Consider the following 20,971-nt stretch of genomic DNA (forward strand, 5'->3'; position numbering starts at 1 on the left):
CTTAATATTTCATATTGGGTGTTATATTAAGGACTTTAAATCATCTAACTTGAATTTCTCCCATTATAAATGTCTAGTTTAGACAACTATGGTCTTCCCAAATCTTTAGGAAGAAGCTTCCTAATTAAGATGATATCCCGAATGGCAATCAAGGTGAAAGATCAATCTTTTTGTTGTGCATTAGTGGAACTGAAAATCATACTTCACTTCCTTCACCTACTCCAATAAATCTCCCTATCCCACAAGTTTCAAGACCTGATAAGTTCTAAGTCACTCAATCCCTATTGAAGTCTGTATGTGCTTAGGTCTTGGAGATTAAGTCACATATTGACAAGTCGGGAGAGTCGGGTGTCGAAGTCTCAAGGTAGCTGGTTGTTGACTTGGTCACTCCCTGATGACAGATCACGACATGACCCTTAATGATTTTACCTATTTACTTGATGATGCTGAATCAGCAATGATTTTGAGCATTGGTAAAGCAAAATTTGATTGGAAGATCAACTTCCCAAACTTCCATGGACATTGAAAATGGTAACATTGGAAGTCCAGAAAACCTTTCTCTTCCCAATTCAAAGGGATTGGCCATAGTCAACTCGGTTGACCAAATGGTAAAGAGAAAGGCTAAGTCTGTGATAGTCCCATGTACCGTTTCCAAAGAGTCCATATGTTTCTGTTGCCAAAGGAAGGGCATTGGTTGCGAAGCTGCCAAATTTACCTAAAAGTCCATAAGGATAGTAAAGTCAAATGTTTGACTCTGCTTTAGGTAAAGTCCATTATCTAACTTTATTAAGTTTCTATTCTGAGATTCTTATTGCATGATGTGACTGGGTCACATATTGATGTTTAAGAATCAAAGAAGAGTGAAGAAACTTAAAGGAAGTATATGATGATTCTGATCGTGAAGATGGATTTCAATCGCATGGTTCGGTGATCAGAATTTTGAGTTGTTACTTAAGAGTTAGATATATTGCTTAGGAATAGATAACAAGAAGTTTTCCATTTGGATTGTAAGGATAAGTTTTCCGCAAAGTTTTAAAATAAAAGAAAAATGGTTTTGATTTTATTTATTTTAAGTATCCTTACAATGGCATTTGTGAAAAAGGTTGTTGCTTATATGTTTCCATTGATAAGCAATATGGGTAAATGGATTTGATTCTTTCATTAGTGGTAGTGTCATAATTTACCAAATAAGGAAAGATTCTCATCAACCAAGTTTCAGTTGGATAGAAACTTGGAATCATGCAAGTTGTATTGTGTGATGAATGAGATTTGTATCTTTGGTAAATTAAGACTAATTCCTTGTTCACATTCGCATGTGAGTCAAGCGAAGGACTAAAAGGATCAGGTACATTAGGTTGTGCACTAGTCAGGTCCACCACAAAGGTTGATAAGATTATTCATTATGATTTACTAAAGTTTAGTAAATATGGTTATACTTACAAGTTTAAGTATAATTTTGGATCATTGAAGAGTTTCAATGATAGACAGAATGAGTAAGAAGAATCAAATAAGGCAGAAAGATAAAAGTTTCTCCAATCTGAAGAGATGGGAGAGTACTTGAGTATTTTGTTTTATGATTATCTTAGTGATTATGAAACCATATCACAATTGATCCTCTAAGGACACGTTAGTTCATTTGTTTGGCTAAGGAGAGGAATCATGAGTTGTTGAAATGGTTAAATCAAAAGATAGATCATACATCAAAATCAAATCTTAGAGTCATACTCCAAGATTGAGCCATTGAGTGACATAATCTTTAGAAAGTTTATAACACTTATCAAATGTAGAGTAAGATGTGTCCTACTCTTGTACATTTGAGATTGGTTAGTTGTGATGTTTTGGATAAAACAAAGACCAACTAAGTCCAATTATGGGAAGTGTTTAACTTGATATGAATCCGCACTAAACTATTGAATATTTTCTCTGTCAAGGAATGGTTCTTGACAAAGAGAATCATATATGTCAAGAGGTCAGTGGGAGTCTTAAAAAGATCTTAAGATAGGTTCAAGAACTAATCAAGAGATTTGTTAATCACTAGCCCACGAATTGAGGTTTGTAACCTATCGTGTTGACATATTCTGTGCGCATCCCAGTTAAGGTTGGCTTTGCATTGGAGTTATGAGAGTTCTCGACTGTTTGCATAACAACCTGGAAGTAATGGTAGCCCCTTGTGTTGCCGAGTAGCAAGAAATTAATATTGCACAAGTTCAGTCCATATGAATTTGGAAGTGTCACTAACCTAGTCTTGTGATTATGTTTTTGACAAAATTCACATGGAAAAGAACACACACACACCATAAAATCTAAGTGTCATAAGGTTTCTCTTCGATTCATGAAAATGATGGTGAGGAAACACTTCCACTAATAAGATTTTAAGTAGATAGCGATTGTGATATTTGCATTCTCATTTAGTCAGTGGAGCGTGTGTGGTTAACCGACACACTAACTAGTGAGAATTGCAAAAGGTCTAGACAAATATATGACCTATCTAAGGAAAGGTGTATGTTTTTTGATAAAGTCTTATCAAAGCAATCTAGTATCAGAAATATGAACTTTGGTAAGAAAGTCAATAAAGTATTGATTTCTAGAAGTCCAGTTGATTTCTGAGTACATGTCAAAGCTAGTGAGAGCATAAAGTGTTATGTTGGTAATCATTATGCTAGTGGGAGCATGGTGATTATGTTAAGTATTGCAAGTTAGCAGTGTTAATGATAGAAAACAAAAGTTTCAATTTGCCTTGAAAAAGTTGTTTTGCTATAATTAAGGGAGAGGATTTTATACTTCACTCCAATTATACAAGCTTAGATTGATATTTTAATCTACTTTAGTCAAGAATATATATGAATGTTATGCTGGAATGGTTCAACATAAGGAAATTATATATATGTTAGCTTAGATTGAGTTTTATCAACTTGGATATATATGAATGTTATGCTGGAATTGTTCAACATAAGGAATTTCTATATATGTTGCGTTCTCAAAATTCGATTATGATTACGACATCCCTCTTCATAGTTCGAATTATGAAAACATGGCAAATAAAAAAATTTATAGCATAAATCATGTCCCATATGCTTTGGGTATAAGTCTGATTACATGTGCTATAATATTCATCCATTCTAAATTTTCCAAATGCCTAGGGCATTAAGATGGAAAAAGGAATAGAATTGGAAATGACTAAAATGATTAACCAAAATTGTCGAGGACAATCTGAGGTTTACCAAAGATTGGTTGCTCATGGACAATTAGAAGTATATAGTAAGGACCATATTGACATATTTTGAAAAGAGGCAACTCTTGTTCAGAAGTGATGGTCAAAATGGTAATATGGAATTGTCTCCATAGGTGGAAGTTATTCTTTGAATCTATGTAAGATTAAAGAACTTAGGGTGCGTTTGGTACAGAGAAATGGAATTGTTGCAGAGAATGGAAATGCAGAGAAAGAGAATTAAGCTGGAGAAAGAGAATTGACTCCCCTGTTTGGTAGAACTGAGAATTCACTAGAGAAATATTTTTGAGAATCATTTCTCTTGTTTGGTTGTATTAATCAGTAAAATGAAAATGAGTTTTTTTTACCTTGTTTATTCATTTTCAAACAACATTCTTTTATAAAAATGCATTATGATGTATATCTTAATTAATCAAAATATACATCTTTTATGTATTTTATTTTTTTTATTTTAATATTAATTGTTACTAAGTAATTCATTTTCTAATTATTTAATATTATTTTTTATATATCTTGTATTGGAAAACATATTTCTAATATGAAAGAATAACATACAAATAGATTTTAAAGAAATATGACAATCATACTATTCAAAAACTATATCCAATGTAGCATATGCAAAAAATATAATTCAATATTCCGAACAACTAAAAAAACATAACTATGTCTAATACAGAATGTGCAAAGAGTCAACTTCAATATTCGTAAAAAAAACATAACTTAAAATAACCTAATCATGATATTGAGCCATCCCCAATCATTTCCATATAACAAATCTTTTCTTCTTCTGCCATCTTAAAAAATGCCCGGGCATGAAATTGATCTTTGCTAAACATGTCAATCGCCTTAATTCGTTGTTTGACATTGATATTTGGCATGTGTTGTATATCTTCGATAACTTTATCTATCATATCACATGCTTCTTTATTTTCGTGCATTCCTATATTGTATATTGTTTCATTGAGTTTTTCACCAACCTCCTTGAAAGTCTCTTTCATTTCTTTTGCAGCTTCCTTATAAGAGCTTTCGGTGTCATCTGTTGGAGGCCTTTTGCGTTTATTATTGCCACGAGCAATTTGTTGCGTCTCTTTAACAATATCTTCCAACCCTTCCACATCAACATGTGAGCTTCTTTGTGTCTCTTCAGTCACATCTTCTCCAAGATCAATAGCTCCAAGACCAGTAGCTCTGTCCTTACCGAAGATTTTACATAGATTATCGAATTGGGGAAGTGGTTTATCGCGAAAACATGCAACACCTTTATGACTCTACTAGAATGGCACAAAATTAATTGGTTACTACTCATTTACAATATGTTTTAATAACACAAAAAATACTACAAACATAATCATTATAGTACCTTTATGTACTCATCCCAAACTTCAGCATCGGCGGTAACACAACATTTATCCGTATCCCAGCCGAATCCACTCGTGTTTGTTTCGTATACCATGTCGTGCACGATGTTGAAATGGTTTTTCCATGTCTTCATACTCGATTTAATATGAGGCTCTGCTTTCAAACCCGAGTTAGGAAGACTTACATCTAGTAGTTGTTGCACTGCCTTTAAATAACTGGGTTTGAATCCGTTATCGGCACCACCATACTTTCCGGATACATGTAACTCCAACAACGCTTCAATTAACTTTGCATCTTCTTCAGTAGTCCATGTGTGTTTGTTTCGTCCAGCCATGCATACAAAACTTTTTACAACCCTAACATTAAACATAATATTATCATACCACAATGAATACAAAATATAATAAAACAATCATAACATCCCCTGTTTGGGGCTGTATAACTCAACAAAAACATAACCAATTAAGATGTTGTTTGATGCTACAACATAGACAAGACAGAGGAATGCAATTTGGAAAAAAAATCGCATCATTCCGATCAGGTATGAAGCTTTTATGATGGTTCAAAGTTTGACAAAATTTATAAAAACTGCAGAATTATTATGCAACAATCATAACAGCCCCTGTTTGGGGCTGTATAACTCAACCAAAACATTACCAATTAAGATGTTGTTTGATACTAAAACGTAGACAAGACAGAGGAGTGCAATTTGGAAAAAAAATCGCATCATTCTGATCAGGTATGAAGCTTTTATGAGGGTTCAAAGTTTGTCAAAATTTATAAAAGTGCAGAATTATTAGGTAACAATCATAACAGCCCATGTTTGGGGCTGTATAACTCAACTAAAACATAACCAATTAAGCTGTTTTTTGATACTAAAACGTAGACAAGACAGAGGAATGCAATCTGGAAAAAAATCGCATCATTCCGATTAGGAATGAATCTTTTATGAGGGTTCAAAGTTTGTCAAAATTTATAAAAAGTGCAGAATTATTATGCAACAATCATAACAGCCCCTGTTTGGGGCTGTATAACTCAACCAAAACATAACCAATTAAACTGTTGTTTGATACTAAAACGTAGACAAGACAGAGGAGTGCAATCTGGAAAAAAAAATCGCATCAATCCGATCTGGTATGAAGCTTTTATGATGGTTCAAATTGGAGAAAAAAATCAAAAAAAAATTGAAATTGTAAAAAAAAATTGCTTTTAATCATTCAACTCAATCATAAACAATGAACAAATAGCAATTGATCAACATTGAACACTTATCTACATGATTTAACCACCAAGATCGATTTCAACATAAGAAGATTCAAACATGTAAAAAGAAACAACTCCTAGCAAGATTAACATATTCTTGAATTGGAGTTCAAAATCAAAATTCATAGCAAATTAACACAGAATCAACCAACAAGTAGAATAAGAAAGAAACATGAACTCATACCTTCAACTAGAAGAGGATCGATGATGCCAAAATCGACCAAGAAAAGTGAAGTCGTGACTTGGAAGTTTCAAAAACAGAGAGGAGCAAGGAATATGTAGGGCAAACGGGAATTCTTATGATCACTTACGTGGGCCGATTCCATGATATCCAGTAGCGATCGTTGAAAAAATTCAGAAATTGCATGGACCGGGGATCGAATGGGGGACACGATGAATTCTCTGCTTTTTTTTTTTTGATTCTCTACCCACGCACGATATGAGTAACGATCCTATTTCTCCCCTTTTCTCTTTTAAAAATAGAGAATTATTTGGATGGAAAAGGAATTGATTTATTTCTTAATTCCTTATTTTTTTATTAACCAAACATGGGAAAAGGAATTAATTCCTTTTCTCTACTTTTATTTCCCTGTACCAAACACCCCCTTAATGCTAAGAAGGATGTTCAAAGGAATGTACTTTGAATTTGAGACCTCATTTCCATGGAATTGTTTTCCATTGGAATACCTTTTAATGTCTATTGCCAAGTATTTGTGACTTCTGTGCATAGTCATTACAAGGGGATCATTGCATATAAGTCTAGAATCTAACAGATTACAGTAAATGGCAAGAGTTTGGTATTCTTGCATTTACAACAAGGATTGGAATTGTGAAATGAGCATCATTGGAATATTGTCAATTGATCTATTTCACAAAGAGAGGACCATATGTAAACATAGTATGCATACTTGGAGTATGGCATAACTGTTGTTTGGAAAAACATAGTGTGCATGCTTGGAGCATGGCATGACTATTGTTTTAATTCAAGTATTAAGTTGATAAATCGAAACATAAATGAGAGAATAAGGCACTTATGATTATTAATATATTATAAGTTCTAATATATTAATAATAGTATTATTTAATTAGTATTGATCAAGTATTAATCTATTATTAATTTGGTGATCAAAGTGAGACTAATTAAATATATAGGGTTGATTATGACAATCATCAATTCTTTTATGGTAGATTAATGATCCATGGTTTTTGGGTTATGGATGTAACCATTTGGAGTTCCATGGATAGTCCATGGGAGTTACAAACCCATGGGTCATGAGAAATGAAGATTCATGACAATTATGGGTCTTCTTAATGAAACCCTAATTGTGACACCACTATAAAAGGAACCCTTTGGCTAGCAAAATCGGGACCTAGAGTTACTAGAGAGGGCATAACCGATTTTTGAGTGTAAGAAGTATTCTCTCAAGTTATTCCAAGTTTTGTGGTGTTGTGTGAAGCATTTGAGGCACAACATTTGGGGTGCTAAGCTCACAAAGTCTTGAAGGAATCCAAGCAACAACAAGGTATGTATTTCTACTAGTCTTTATATTTTATTTATTCCCCATGCCATGCTAGTTAGGAAATAACCTTGAAAAAGAAATTTGTATGTATATAGAGAAAACATAGATTTAAGGTTATTAGGGTTGCATGTACACTTAGGAAGTGTTAGAATGCTCAAAACCCATCATAAAGTTGAAACCTTTAAGCCTTTGCATGGCTGTAAAGGTCACTTTGTGCTCAAAACACCTTTCCTCTTTCCATAATGAGACTATAACTCATGCATGACACAAGATCCACGTCCAAGACTAGATTTTTATGACTCCTCAACACATTATACACTAGAAAAGGTCAGATCTAAGCTTATGGAGACTCTTTGCACATAAAGTCTCCAAATTTGAACCAAAAACCCTAAAAATGGTCCAAAAAGCAAAACTTATGAAGAACAAGGAAAGCTTTGAGCTTTTTACCTCAGAAAGGATCTCCAACCACTATAGAACTCAGATCTACACTTGTTCTTCAACTTCTAGCTCCAACAATGACTCCTTCTTCTCCTTCTTCACCTTGAAAAGATAACTTCAAGCTTAAAAACACACACACAAGCTAAAGCACGAATCTCAACTCTCCAAGGACTCACTCAAGGGGAGATGGTGGCTAGGGCAAAGGACTACATGATCCTTTTATAGTGCAAAAGCCAGGAATTAGGGTTTTGCATCTGGGCTGGTTATGCCCGACGTAACCTTGGGTACGCCTAGCGTACCCGGATGAACCCGCGTACAAATTAAGCGCGCGAGTACGCGCGGCGTACACCCTAGTACGACCAGCGTACTCACCAATCCACCTTTCAACTTTAAGGGACTAATTTGCCAACTCTCCAAAATAGAAGGGTCATAAAGCTAACCTGGATTTCGGGCTGTTACAAATACATTCACTACACTAGTACATACATTACATATACAAGTATACTATAACATAAATGTGAACCACTATTTCGGGGCATGTCTTCACTGCCATGGCCCGATTTGTAGCCAGAATCTCCTAGAGGGGGAGCGTGAGTTTGCGTATAGATCTATACTGGATTGACTATCCTACACCTTGTTGCTAGCTACAGTAGGACCTGCAGGTCTTCGGGGTGCCAAATGTCATTACTTCCGACGTCTTTCATCGTCGTGTTCATAGTCGATAATATGGTACAATTAATCACATAATACCTTGATATAAATCCGGTTTAAGGTAGTTAGTACAACAGTAGTTACTATAATACAACACTACAGTACTATATTAATTTCCCCTTTTTGCATTCGCTTTGTGATCATTTCACATAAACAATAATGTATAAACTATATTCTGATAATGATAGTTACACTTGGGAAAAATTATACACTTTTATAAGAAACAAACATACAAAACAGACGTTCCTGGGTAGAAGGCTACTTTTAGTAGAAAATATAGGATTTTCTAGGAGTTACAAACATTTACAAACCTTTACAAACATTTATAAGCATTCACATACTTTTACTACAAACGTTTACAAACTCGTACTTCAAACATAGTTAAAAACATTTTGATGCAAACAATGACACTAAAATACTTATGAACTCACCAGCTTTAAAGTTGATAAACTCTTTCAAAATAACTTGTATTCTCAGGTCATCATTAGACATGTACCGATGCCAACTTTTGAGAAGATGGAGCGCATTCAAGACCCATCTTATATTTTTATTTATATTTTTGGTGTCATATAAACTATACCGAACACACTTGTATTAAATTATATTATTAATGCAATGGATGATGTTGTTTGCTTGTTTACTATTATGTTGTGTTGTGATACTGTACATGACGTCCTCCACCCCCGAACGTTTCCGCCGTTCCGGTTTTGGGGTGTGACAAAAAGTTTCATCATAATCAAGTCCTTGAGTCCGAGTGAATCCTTTTGCAACAAATCTTGCTTTAAATATGTATAAATTCCCATCCATGCCAGTCTTCTTCTTGAAGACTCACTTACTCTCAACAGTCTTACAATGGGTAGGAAGCTAAACCAAATCCTAAACTTGGTTTTCTCCTATGGATTGCATCTCTGTGTTCATGACTTCAAGCCATTTTCTAGATTCAAGATCTGTCATTGCATTTCAATAGTTGATAGGCTCATCAACATTCATCATCATGAAGCACTCATCAATGAGAAATCCATATCTCTCAGGTTCCTGATGAGTCCTACTGGATTTGCGAACACCTTGTGTTTAATCAGGTTTGAAGAACAATTATTTCTTCATCTTCAACAATCTCTTGTTTAGTACTAGTGCCAACTTGAGTTGCATCGGCTTGAGGTTCTTAATCTTCTTCAAGTTTCGTGCACTTCACACTTGCTTCATCTATTAGAAATTTGTTTTCTAAGAATTCAGCTTTTCGTGAAATAAAGATCTTATTCTCAGTAGGGATGTAGAAGTAATAACCTAAACAACCTTTAGGGTATCTACAAATAGGCATTTTGGTAGACTTAGGTTCGAGTTTACTTGAAGTTTCCTGTCTAACGTAAACTTCACAACCCCAAACCTTCAAGTAAGATAAATATGGAGCTTTTCCACATCAAATCTCAAATGGTGTCATGTCTACCTTTTTAGTTGGTGCCATATTTAAAATACGAGAGGCGACGTGTAAGATATAACTCCAAAATGATAAAGAGAGAGTACTTCTGCTTATCATAGATAAAACCATATCAAGTAAGGTCCGATTTTTCTTCTTGGACACACATATAAGTTGTGGTGTTCTGGATGGAGTAAGTTGTGAGATAATCCCATGACTTTTCCTCGCAAGAGTTTTTGAAGGGTTGTTATCAAACACCTTGCTTGGGCCGAGTCAACCCAAAAGTCTGATAGAATCTAGCCATCAAGAAATCAAACATGGCCTTAGTTGAAGTTTTTTAAAGGCTTGAAAGGGTGAAACTTATATAGACAATTAATTATTTTGAATATTGGCATATGTAATTGCATCATGCTTAGCTATGGTTGTTGATATCGATTCTTATCCTATTTGTGGATTTAATGTACGAAATTTTTTGTGTTGGAATTTTTTTCGAAAAACTTAAAGATATTATTGTAAATACTCTATTTTCAATTATTTAAAAGATCTAAAAAGTGAGCTATCGTATAATTCGATGTACTTGACAAAAAAAAGACCGAAATACAAGTTTTTTCCATATTAAAATTACAAAACAATGCCTTTACAAGTAAATCCAATTCGGTCTTTTACCCATTTTAAAATTTTAGAATTTTAAAACTTTAAATTATGAACTTCCATCAGAAATTACAATGGCCGCCATGCCCAACCACGTTCGTTGGAGGGTATCACATATCTCCCAAAGTTAAAGATTCCACTGCTGTCTGTTTGTTACTTGCGGTTTACAAACTCTGATACACACAATGTTATAAAACAAAATAGTACTATACACATTTCTTGTATCGTGTCTCTCTCTCTTTCTCACCATGGCTGCCAGTTTAACAACCCTTCAATTTCCCTCCCCATATCTCAAAAATCACCACTCTCATACCAACAAATTCAAGCTCAAATCTCCAGCGATTCCCAAATCATATGGTGGGTTTTCTCTCAGTTTGATTGTTATTGTTATTTGTCGCAAAGGGGGATTTGATTGTGGAACATGGGTTTTATTTTGTTCTATCGAAGTTGGCTTCGTTTGATTAGGATCCGAAGATTGCTTTTTGACATGGGATTTTGTATGAATTTTTCCGCAGGAAGCTCACGAAGCTGTGGGATTAAATGCTCGTATTCAAATGGGAGAAAACCCGATTCGAGTAAGGAAGAAAAGAGTGGCAAGAGCTTGGAGGCCCTACGAGAAGAGAAACGGCGAGCTGAGTTATCGGCTCGGATTGCTTCGGGCGAATTCACAGTTGAAAAGCCCAGGTATGTTAATGTTCAAAATCAAACAATTTCACCTCGATGATATCGGAAAATGTTTCTTGATTAGTTCAATGTTGTTTCGTCTGTTAAAGAACAAATTAGGGGTGTTTGGATGTGCGATTTTGAAGCTTGAATGTGATTATGTGATTCCGAATATCATCTGAATTAGATTAAGAAGAAATAGAAAAAGAAAAAGCATTTGGAAGATTGAGAGTTGGACTTTTGAGTCAAATCATTTACTTACCGAAAGTCAAAATTGGCATGAATTGTTGAAGCTTTTAGTAAATTAAAGAGTACATTGCATTGAAGATTAAGAACATTACATAAAACAAAACAATCTTGGTGTTACATTTATCACAAATGTATATGTTTTGAATTTGTGTTGTAATCAGTTTGACCCTGGAAGTCAAACTATCGCTACAGATGAATGTATGTTAATATTGATTCTTGTTGTTTCATGGGAGAGCAGTTTTGGATCATTATTGGTGAACAGTTTGACAAAATTGGGGTTGCCTTCAGAGTTGATTGAATCTTTATCTCAATTCATAGATTTGGGTGGAAACTATCCAAAGATTCCAGAGGCAAAAGGAGCAATTAGTGCCATTCGAAGTGAAGCTTTTTTCATCCCTTTATATGAGCTTTTTCTTACATATGGTGGAATCTTTAGGTTGACATTTGGTCCCAAGGTTTGACCCTTTCCATTATCATACTTCTTTTATCTTACAAAAAGACCACGTTGGTTTGTTACTCGAGACACTGGACAAACTTTCTAGGACTATTTTCTATGATGAGGATAAGAAGGGCATTTAAGTCATTTTGCATTATGGAAAATCGAGAGTGAACCAATGGCACACCTTGTGGCTTGTTTCAACTTTTTGGGTAGGACAAAAAAGTACAGTTTTGTCCCATTCACAGTGTGGTCTGGGCCCCACATTTTTGGATGTGACAAAAAAGTACAAGTTTTGTTCCCCTTTTTTAGGTGGGCCAAAAAGTACAATTTTTTTTCCAGTTCAGTGCACACCAAACACAGTATTGTTCTATACTGTCCTATGATGTCTAAAAGATATGTGAATGTTGATTAAATTGCCCTTTATTTTGCAGTCTTTTGTGATAGTATCCGATCCAAACATTGCAAAACGCATATTGAAAGACAATTCAAAGGCATATTCAAAAGTAAGTGTCTATGTTTAAGCCACTATATCTTCTTAATAAACAAAGAAAAAATGAATTTTATATAATATTAACTTATTTAAACTTGATTATTGATAATTGATGTTTAGGGTATATTAGCCGAAATCCTAGAATTTGTAATGGGAACAGGATTAATTCCAGCTGATGGAGAAATTTGGCGAGTTAGAAGAAGAGTTATAGTTCCAGCATTACATCTAAAGGTATCATTGTCACATATTTCATTATTATTATTTAGGATTAAATACAAAAAAAATAGTAGTGTATTTGACTATTTTCATTGGTTTGTTTATTATAGCATTGTACTTTCAATTCTTCCTATTACATCATTGTACTTTGAAAGTACAATGTTGTAAAATTTTACAAGTTTGATCCCTCAACAATGAAATGTAACCCAAGTTGACCCCTTTTTGTATGAATAGTCGAAATTGGACCTATAATATTGATATCTACAATTTTGTTTTTTAAAGTAATCAATTATATTGACTTCAACTTTAAATGACTTTCAAGTGTAGTATGTAGCAGCAATGATTGGCTTGTTTGGAGAAGCTACTAATCGCCTTTGCAAAAAACTTGATGATGCTGCATACAATGGAGAGGATGTGGAGATGGAATCACTTTTTTCACGTTTGACTTTAGACATTATTGGGAAAGCAGTATTTAATTATGATTTTGATTCGTTGACAAAAGATAATGGAATCGTAGAGGTAAGTTAAATTTTCACTTTGATAGATGTGTGTTATAAAACTCCCTCAATGTCCCTTTTGTTTCCATTACATGACATGACATGACAATATTGTGTTTTGTATATCATGACATGATATAATGTGACATGACAATACTGTGTTTTGCATGTATTAAACTGGCGTAGACCCATGTCATTGAGATAAATAATTACTTCTTGGCATGTTTGACATGATATGACATGACAATACTGTGTTTGACATGTATTGGATTGATGTCAATGAGACAAATAATTGATTCTTTGCACACTTGACATGACATGATATAATATGACAGTATTGAACTGGCTTAGACCCATATCAATGAGACAAATAATTACTTCGTGGAATGTTTGACATGATATGACATGGCATGGCATGTTTGACATGATATGACATGACATGATAATACTGTATTTGACATGTATTGATCTGAGACATAAACTGATATCAATGAGACAAATAATTAATTCTTGGCGTACCAAAAAAGGTGGTACAGAGACTCGCTGTTGATCTTTCACGTGTGAAAAGACATGAACGCCCTTCTCGTCTTCATAATTGAAAATAGCCCTAGAAAGCTTTATCGAGTCCTATTAGTGTAACAAATGCAACCTAAGTTATGATTTTTTCTTTTTTTTTTTGCTAATGTGACATGATTGTCAGGCAGTATACACGGTTTTGCGAGAAGCAGAGGATCGAAGCATCTCACCAATTCCAACATGGGAAATTCCAATATGGAAAGATATCTCACCAAGGCAAAAGAAAGTCAATGAAGCCCTTAAGTTAATCAACACAACCCTCGATGATCTAATTGCAATATGCAAGGTGAAGAAAGAAAACCATTCATCTTGATTCTATTTCATATTCACAATTACATTTCTACCCTTCCATCTTAACCTCACACCACATACACACACAAACAGAGAATGGTTGATGAAGAAGATGTAGACTTCAATGAGGAATACATGAACGAAAGTGATCCAAGTATTCTCCATTTTCTATTGGCAGGAGGAGACGATGTATGAGTTTTTTTACTTTTTATTTCTATAAATTATTTAATTTGTTACAACTTTGATAATATTATTTCAACTTATATATAAATTTTTTTATCTTTAGGTGTCAAGCAAGCAACTTAGGGATGATTTGATGACAATGCTTATTGCAGGACATGAGACAACTGCTGCAGTATTGACATGGACTTTTTATCTTCTTTCAAAGGTACCTTAAATTTAATACTAAAATTAAAAAAAAAATTAAAACTTTATGATAAAGTTATATTTATTAGTGCTTCAATTATGTTGTAGGAACCTAGTGTCATGTCGAAGCTTCAAAACGAGGTTAGTTCCACACACACACACACACACATACACACACAATACAATTAGACTTATGGATTTAATTTAATGATTTGCAAAATTAATTTTGTTTTTTCAAAATGATATCGTTGTTAGGTTGATGCGGTTTTAGGCGATAGATTTCCAACCATTGAAGACATGAAGAAACTTAAATATACAACTCGAGTGATCAACGAGGTAAGAAAATAAAATAATAAAAAAAACATCTTTATATTTACGTTTATACCCTTACACATTCAATTTGTATGTTTTGTAGTCGTTGAGGCTCTACCCTCAACCACCTGTTTTGATACGTCGTTCCCTTGAAGATGATGTTCTTGATAAGTATCCGATTAAAAGGTTGAATCATATAACTTTTTGGGTATTAAATTATATTACTTAATTTGTTTATTGACTAAAAATGGGTTTTGAAATCGTTAAAAAAAATTATTTGTTTATTGATAGGGGTGAAGACTTCTTTATTTCAGTTTGGAATCTCCATCGATCTCCTACACATTGGGAAGATGCAGATAAATTTAACCCTGAAAGATGGCCTTTAGATGGGCCGAATCCCAATGAGACAAATCAAAACTTTAGGTATTTTAAAAGTGTCATAAATTTGTTAATTTTTTTTTAATTTGTTATGATATAAAGTGTTCACGTGAAGTGAAATGATATGATTGGGTAATTATTAAGCGGTGATATTTTTTTTAGTTACTTGCCATTTGGTGGTGGACCAAGGAAATGTGTTGGTGACATGTTTGCTTCATTTGAGGTAATTATTTAAATATAGATGTCTCAAAAATGAAAGTAAAAATTGGAAATCAAAATCCATAATTTTTATAAAAAGAGTAAATTACATGAGTGATCCCTATGGTTTGGGGTAATTTGCACGTTTGGTCCCTAACTTATTTTTTTAACTCGGAAGGTCCTTATAGTTTGTTTTTGTTTCGCGCTTGGTCTTTGTTTTATCTAAAAATACTATTTTGTCTTTTATTTTTTAATTTATTTAAAAATCAAGGGCAAAATAGTCTTTTTAGGTAAGATAGGGACCAAATGCGCAACAAAAACAAACTATAGGGACCTTCCGAGATAAAAAATAAGTTAGGAACCAAACGTGCAAATTACCCTAAACAATAGGGACCATTCATGTAATTTAATCTTTTTATAAAAAGGCTCAAATATAAAAAAAATAAAAAAATAAAAAAAAACGAATTCTATTTTCTTAATTAAATAAAACGTATACTTGTAGGCAATAGTTGCAGTTGCGATGCTTGTCCGGAGATTTAACTTTCAAATGGCACTAGGAGCACCACCCGTAAGTTAATTTTTATAATTTTTTTTTTAATTTTTATTAATTTACAAATTTTCCTTCATTTATTTTTTTTATTTCATTTGATCGTAATAATATTTTTGTTTTTTTTTAGGTGAAAATGACGACAGGAGCAACAATTCACACAACAGAAGGTCTAAACATGACAGTAACACGAAGAATGCAGCCGCCAATTGTTCCTATGCTCGACAATCAAAAATTAGAAAAAATGGAATCTTCCACAAACATTCCAAAAGCTGATCCGGTAGTTAGTTAAAGTTTTAAACAAAATAAAAAAAAAATAAAAAAAAATTGAAAAAAGAAAAGATATAATATGCCATGTTGGCGTTCGTTGACCACTCCCGGGATTTAAGGTGACATAAATTTGAAGTGCATATTTTAGTAGAACGGTTTTCTTGTAAATGGTGAGTGGAGATTTATATTTTTTTAGTTTATATATGTAATACGACATTTTTAACTATTCATCCGTGTATGTATATGTAAAGTATTCATTGCATACATATTGATAATGTTGTCAAAAGTAAAATTGTATGTTTATACGATATATATGCATGTGCTATGCATGGTTTTAATTAGGGAAAATTAGGGAAATAGTGAGATTTTCTAACACATTTCTTTATTCATATTTTGTGGGAGGAATTCAAGTAGATTTTCTACATATTTCTTTAGATTTGTTTTATAGTTGCTTATTTCAAGAGCATCAAAATATGCACCCCGCTCATCCCCTTCCCTTCACTCACTCCACTTTGTTTAGTGGAGAAGACTCTTCCTTCCTCATCCTCATAATCTTCAAATCCTTTATGATTCGTTTTTTTCATTTTGATTTTGTGATTCGTCTTTTTGGTTTTGATTTTGTGATTTGTTTTTCTTTTTGGTGGCAAAAGGACCAACGTGGGCAAAAAAATCAAATCATATGGATCAAACGTGTTGGACTAATAGTTGGAAGCAACATGTTTTGGCAAACCATATGGACTCATCATGTATCTTTGTCAATAATTTATGTTTCTTTTATGTATTTTAATTGATATTGAATTTGAGAACACCAATATGGTTTTTGTTTTTGTTTTTGTTTTTTTTTTTATTATTTCATCCAAGACCGGATCAAATAAAAAATTGAATGAGAGTCAAATTTAAACTTGTTTATTTTGAAAAAGAAAGAATAAATACCAAAGGATTAAACATAAAAATGTGAAAATATAAATATCAAATGTGGGAAATTGAAGTGATATTTACATGAATTATGTAACACCCGTTTTCATAATGGATCAGTTAGTGACCTTGAAAGAATCAAATGAATGGTTTTTGAGGAAAAACATTTGCCACGACGTGGCATGGCTTTGTGATTACGCTTTTCTGGTGAGCACCACGATGTGGTTGGAAGTGTGCTACGACGTGGTGGTTGTAGCACCCAAGCCTATGATCTTTTAGGGTTTCTTTTGTATTTAAAGCCTCTAACTTTAAGATTAGGGCATCTTCTTCAGCCTCTAACCCTCCTAAACGAAACCCTAGCTCCCTTTGATGTTTCTTGTTGTATTCTTGGTGTTCTTGAGGTCTGAAGCCTTGGTTTGCACTTTGGGAAGAAGAAGAAGAATGTGTGCTTGCTAGTTAAAAGAGTGTATCTACTTCAGATCTTACATCTCTTGCATCTTGTGGAGCTTGGGAATGTATATAACTTTTATCTTTATTATCCTCTTCTTTACTTTCATGCCATGAAGTCCCTTGAAGAAGTGATTTTGGAGTTTTGGACATCTATAGAACCTTAGGCTAGTTTGGTGATCATCTTTTGGCCTTAGGGGATGGAAAAAGTGTTAAGTTGTGGTCCCCTTTGCTCCATACACAAGTTGAGGTCATATTTAAGACCTTATGAACTTAGGGTTTAAAATCTTGTCTTGTGGTGAGGTCCTAATGGACAAAGTTGGAAACTTTATCCACACCAAATGTCTTTCTAAAACATAATTTGAATATCATATTCAGGAATTAGTCTAAATATCTGATAAGTATCAATACCAATTCCTCCCATAGCCTTGACTGCTTTATGTATATTACACCAAACCCCGGTGGAAGTCTTCCTAGAAATATATTGCACAGGTTTCTTCTACAAATTGTGTAGCCTGATAACACCTGTTTTCCATTGGCTTCTATTTTCATTTATTAGACTGCACCGCCATTTGACCAGTAGTTCCAAAATATGTGCTTTTAGTGTTGATCCCCAAGACCACCATTTAAGATGGGAGCTGTTACTTTTTGCCATTCAATCCAATGAATTTTGTTTTTTAATTCACTCCCCCCATAGGAACTTCCTTCTGATCTTTTCTAGAGCGTCAATAATGCCTTGTGGTGCTTTGTAAAGGGACATAAAGTAGGTAGGCAAGATGTTTAGAACTGATCTGATTAAAGTGATGCGATCATCAAATGAGAGTGTCTTGACTTTCCAATCAGATAGTTTAAGATTTGAACTTGTCAATGATGGGTTTCTAGTGTTTCTTCAGACCCATGTTTGCTCCTACCGATACTCCTAAGTAACTAAATGTGAAAGATTCTTCAACACACCCCAACACTTTGGATAATTCCTTAGATTCATGATCTGAAATTGTCACACCCCCGAACCAGACGGCGGAAACGTCCGGGGGCTGTCGTGACTCAATTGAATACCATAACATTGAATATATATGAAACATAACAACATTCGTCACCATGCATTAATATAGTACAACCAGTAGAGTTTACATGAAGTACATTGTTTAAACATTACATTCCCAAAGATAAATTGTTCGATTCGTACATAAATAAACTGCAAACCATCACTGAATATGATTTCCTTTGATTCACTGGTTCCCTGAGAATACAAGTATTTTGAAAAACGTCAACATATGAAATGTTGGTGAGTTCATAAGCGGTATTTGAAAAACAATGTTTCGTGTCGTTTGAAAACCACCAGAAAATCCGATATTTTCTGAAAAGAAAAGCTTTTGAAAACGTTTGTGAAGATCCATAGGTATGCTTGTTTGTTTCTATGCTTGTAAAAATTGTTCATTAAAGTTGTATGTATTTCGAACCCGTATGTATTGAAAACCCTAGGAAAACCCGATGTTTTCCTAATTCCTTGAATTCCATGAAGTTACATTGAAACCATTGCATAGCGTGTAGTGTCAGTCCCAGGCGACGTTGGATTATTTTTTAGCATGATTATTTACTACAAACACGCGTTACACAAACGACCAGTTTATAGCTATACTAACGATCCCGTAGGCGTCGTCCGTACTAATCACGTTATCCAATCGCCCGGATTAGGTGTAGTCCCACATCCGAAGAGAAAGAGGACACGAAGACCTCAATGACTCCATTGCCCGGTTGGGGATAAAAATGTACGAGGGGTCCCAGACCCGCCTCGCATAAAAAGGTAGACTCTACTAGCAATACCAAAGGACCCTTGGGGACCAGTAGTATACAAGCCATTGAAAGTCCTTTTACGTTGTGTTAGATCGGTAAAACCCAACACTTCGTAAGATAGATGTCTTCGGGCCTTAAGATCAGGTCATTGGGCTAGCTAGGCCCAACAAACAAGATTTTACACTTTTGGGGCCCAAAGATGGTGCGTAGACGTCTGTGCACACTCGCATGTATATTGAATTCCCAAACGTTATTTGTATGAATCACAGCGTCGTCGTGTTAGTAGTTTCGGATTTTCATTGGTTCGAGACTGAACCAATTCGTTTCACAACGATTTTTGGTATTGTAATGTATTGTATTTCGTCGATAGTCGCGGTGCCATCATTTGATCAAATTGTATGTATTGAATTAGCCTTGAAAGTTTTCTGTTTTCAGCCCCTCATTGTTTGTAAAATTTACTTTTTCAACCCTTTATTTAAATACTTTCCGGTTTGGTCCTTAAATCAATTTTCTTGACATTTTAACACCAAAAATTATTGAAATTAATATTTTTCAGCATATTTTTCATGGAAAACAGTTTAAGTCCCTAAAATTTCAGTTTTCTCGGTTATAACCCTTCTTTTTCGCAATTTTGACAATTTTGGCCCAAATTGTAAATTTTTTGCAACTTTGGTCCTTTTTAAATTCAAAAAGCATTTTAAACCTTTGAAAAGGACTTGGAACACTTATAGTCCACTGTTTTACAGAAAAACACAGTTTTGGCCCTCCAAAACAGAAAATCTCGCATAATGGGCCTCATTGGGCCGAAAATGTCATTTTTAGCCCATTAAGCTTAAAGTTTATGTTTTTAATCCTCTAAATGAGTATATTTCCAGAAATTGTCTTATTGAAACTGTTTTGACACACCTCATCCATCAGAATTCGTAATATGTCAATTTGGGCCCTTAATTTTGTATTTTTCACATTTTAGGTCCAAAAATTTGTGTTTTTAGCCCAAGGAAATTGTTACTAAACCACTTAACTATTTTTCTAGAAATACTTTGTATGTAGAAATATATTTGATGCTAAAATCAATTAACATAAGGTATATCTCGGTTTAGAGGGGTTTTATGGCTAGATCCAACATTACAACACACAAAAGCATACATATAAGCATGGAAATCATACAAGGCATACAAAGCACATATAGATCTACACTTTCACTTGTATTCCCCCCCCCCCCCCACAAAACTCATAAAAACAGAAAATAGGGGGTATGAAGCTCACCTTAGGGTGTGATTTCAGTTCTTGAAGAAAAGATGGAAGAAAACTTGGTGATTTTTGGCCTTAGCACCCTTTTCTTGAAGATCTCGAGTTTGAGATGGTTCTAGGATGCAAGATCACGATTTTTGCATGGATTAGGAAAGGATTTTGATAAAACAAAGAATTTAATTCATAGATCCAAGCATAACCTTACCTTGGATGAAGAGTTGGTGGAAATATCCTCTTGAAAGCCTCCTAATTTTCGAGATTTTTGAGTGGAGAGGGAGGAGTGTTCTTGAGAGAGTTTGAGAGATTTTTGTGAGTGTGTGTGTGTGAGTATGGCCGAGAGTGAGAGAGGGAGAAGGAAGAAGTGATCTTTGAAGTGATACTTGCTTGGAAACATGAGTTGTGTGCATGGAAACCCAACAAATAAAAGTGAGGTGACAACCCAAAGTCAACTCTCCCTTTTTCCTTGGGCTTGGGCCGAGAATGGAGA

The 20,971-nt window shown here is 34.1% G+C and overlaps 2 protein-coding genes across 2 annotated transcripts; one reads left to right on the plus strand and one right to left on the minus strand.

Annotated features, from left to right (window-relative positions):
• Positions 1–3,963: 3,963 nt before the first annotated feature.
• LOC145089187 (uncharacterized) lies at positions 3,964–4,922 on the minus strand. Its single transcript, XM_079027661.1, has 2 exons — positions 4,590–4,922; positions 3,964–4,497 (listed from the first exon to the last, which is right to left on the minus strand). Exons 1-2 carry the CDS (start codon positions 4,920–4,922, stop codon positions 3,964–3,966), a joined length of 867 nt encoding a protein of 288 aa, XP_078883787.1.
• A 5,815-nt stretch (positions 4,923–10,737) lies between these two features.
• CYP97A3 (cytochrome P450, family 97, subfamily A, polypeptide 3) lies at positions 10,738–16,148 on the plus strand. Its single transcript, XM_079023934.1, has 16 exons — positions 10,738–10,942; positions 11,101–11,269; positions 11,736–11,952; positions 12,368–12,439; positions 12,547–12,657; positions 12,970–13,161; positions 13,840–14,001; positions 14,100–14,195; positions 14,293–14,394; positions 14,481–14,513; positions 14,628–14,708; positions 14,788–14,870; positions 14,976–15,107; positions 15,225–15,285; positions 15,763–15,828; positions 15,938–16,148. The coding sequence occupies exons 1-16, from the start codon at positions 10,834–10,836 to the stop codon at positions 16,097–16,099; spliced, it is 1,848 nt and encodes a 615-aa protein (XP_078880060.1). The 5' UTR covers positions 10,738–10,833; the 3' UTR covers positions 16,100–16,148.
• The last annotated feature ends 4,823 nt before the right edge of the window (positions 16,149–20,971 follow it).

This window comes from Lactuca serriola, chromosome 2 (assembly GCF_051521515.1).
Source record: "Lactuca serriola cultivar US96UC23 chromosome 2, Lser_US96UC23_V15, whole genome shotgun sequence".
Taxonomy (NCBI): Eukaryota; Viridiplantae; Streptophyta; class Magnoliopsida; order Asterales; family Asteraceae; genus Lactuca; species Lactuca serriola.

Bases quoted from the DNA above. Each gene is read 5' to 3' on its own strand.
- CYP97A3 (XM_079023934.1), top strand. From the start codon at position 10,834: ATGGCTGCCAGTTTAACAACCCTTCAATTTCCCTCCCCATATCTCAAA. The intron at 11,953-12,367 runs GTTTGACCCTTT...TTTATTTTGCAG, and splicing joins GGTTGACATTTGGTCCCAAG to TCTTTTGTGATAGTATCCGA. The intron at 13,162-13,839 runs GTAAGTTAAATT...CATGATTGTCAG, and splicing joins AAGATAATGGAATCGTAGAG to GCAGTATACACGGTTTTGCG.
- LOC145089187 (XM_079027661.1), bottom strand. From the start codon at position 4,922: ATGGCTGGACGAAACAAACACACATGGACTACTGAAGAAGATGCAAAG. The intron at 4,498-4,589 runs GTACTATAATGA...CCATTCTAGTAG, and splicing joins TTTGGGATGAGTACATAAAG to AGTCATAAAGGTGTTGCATG.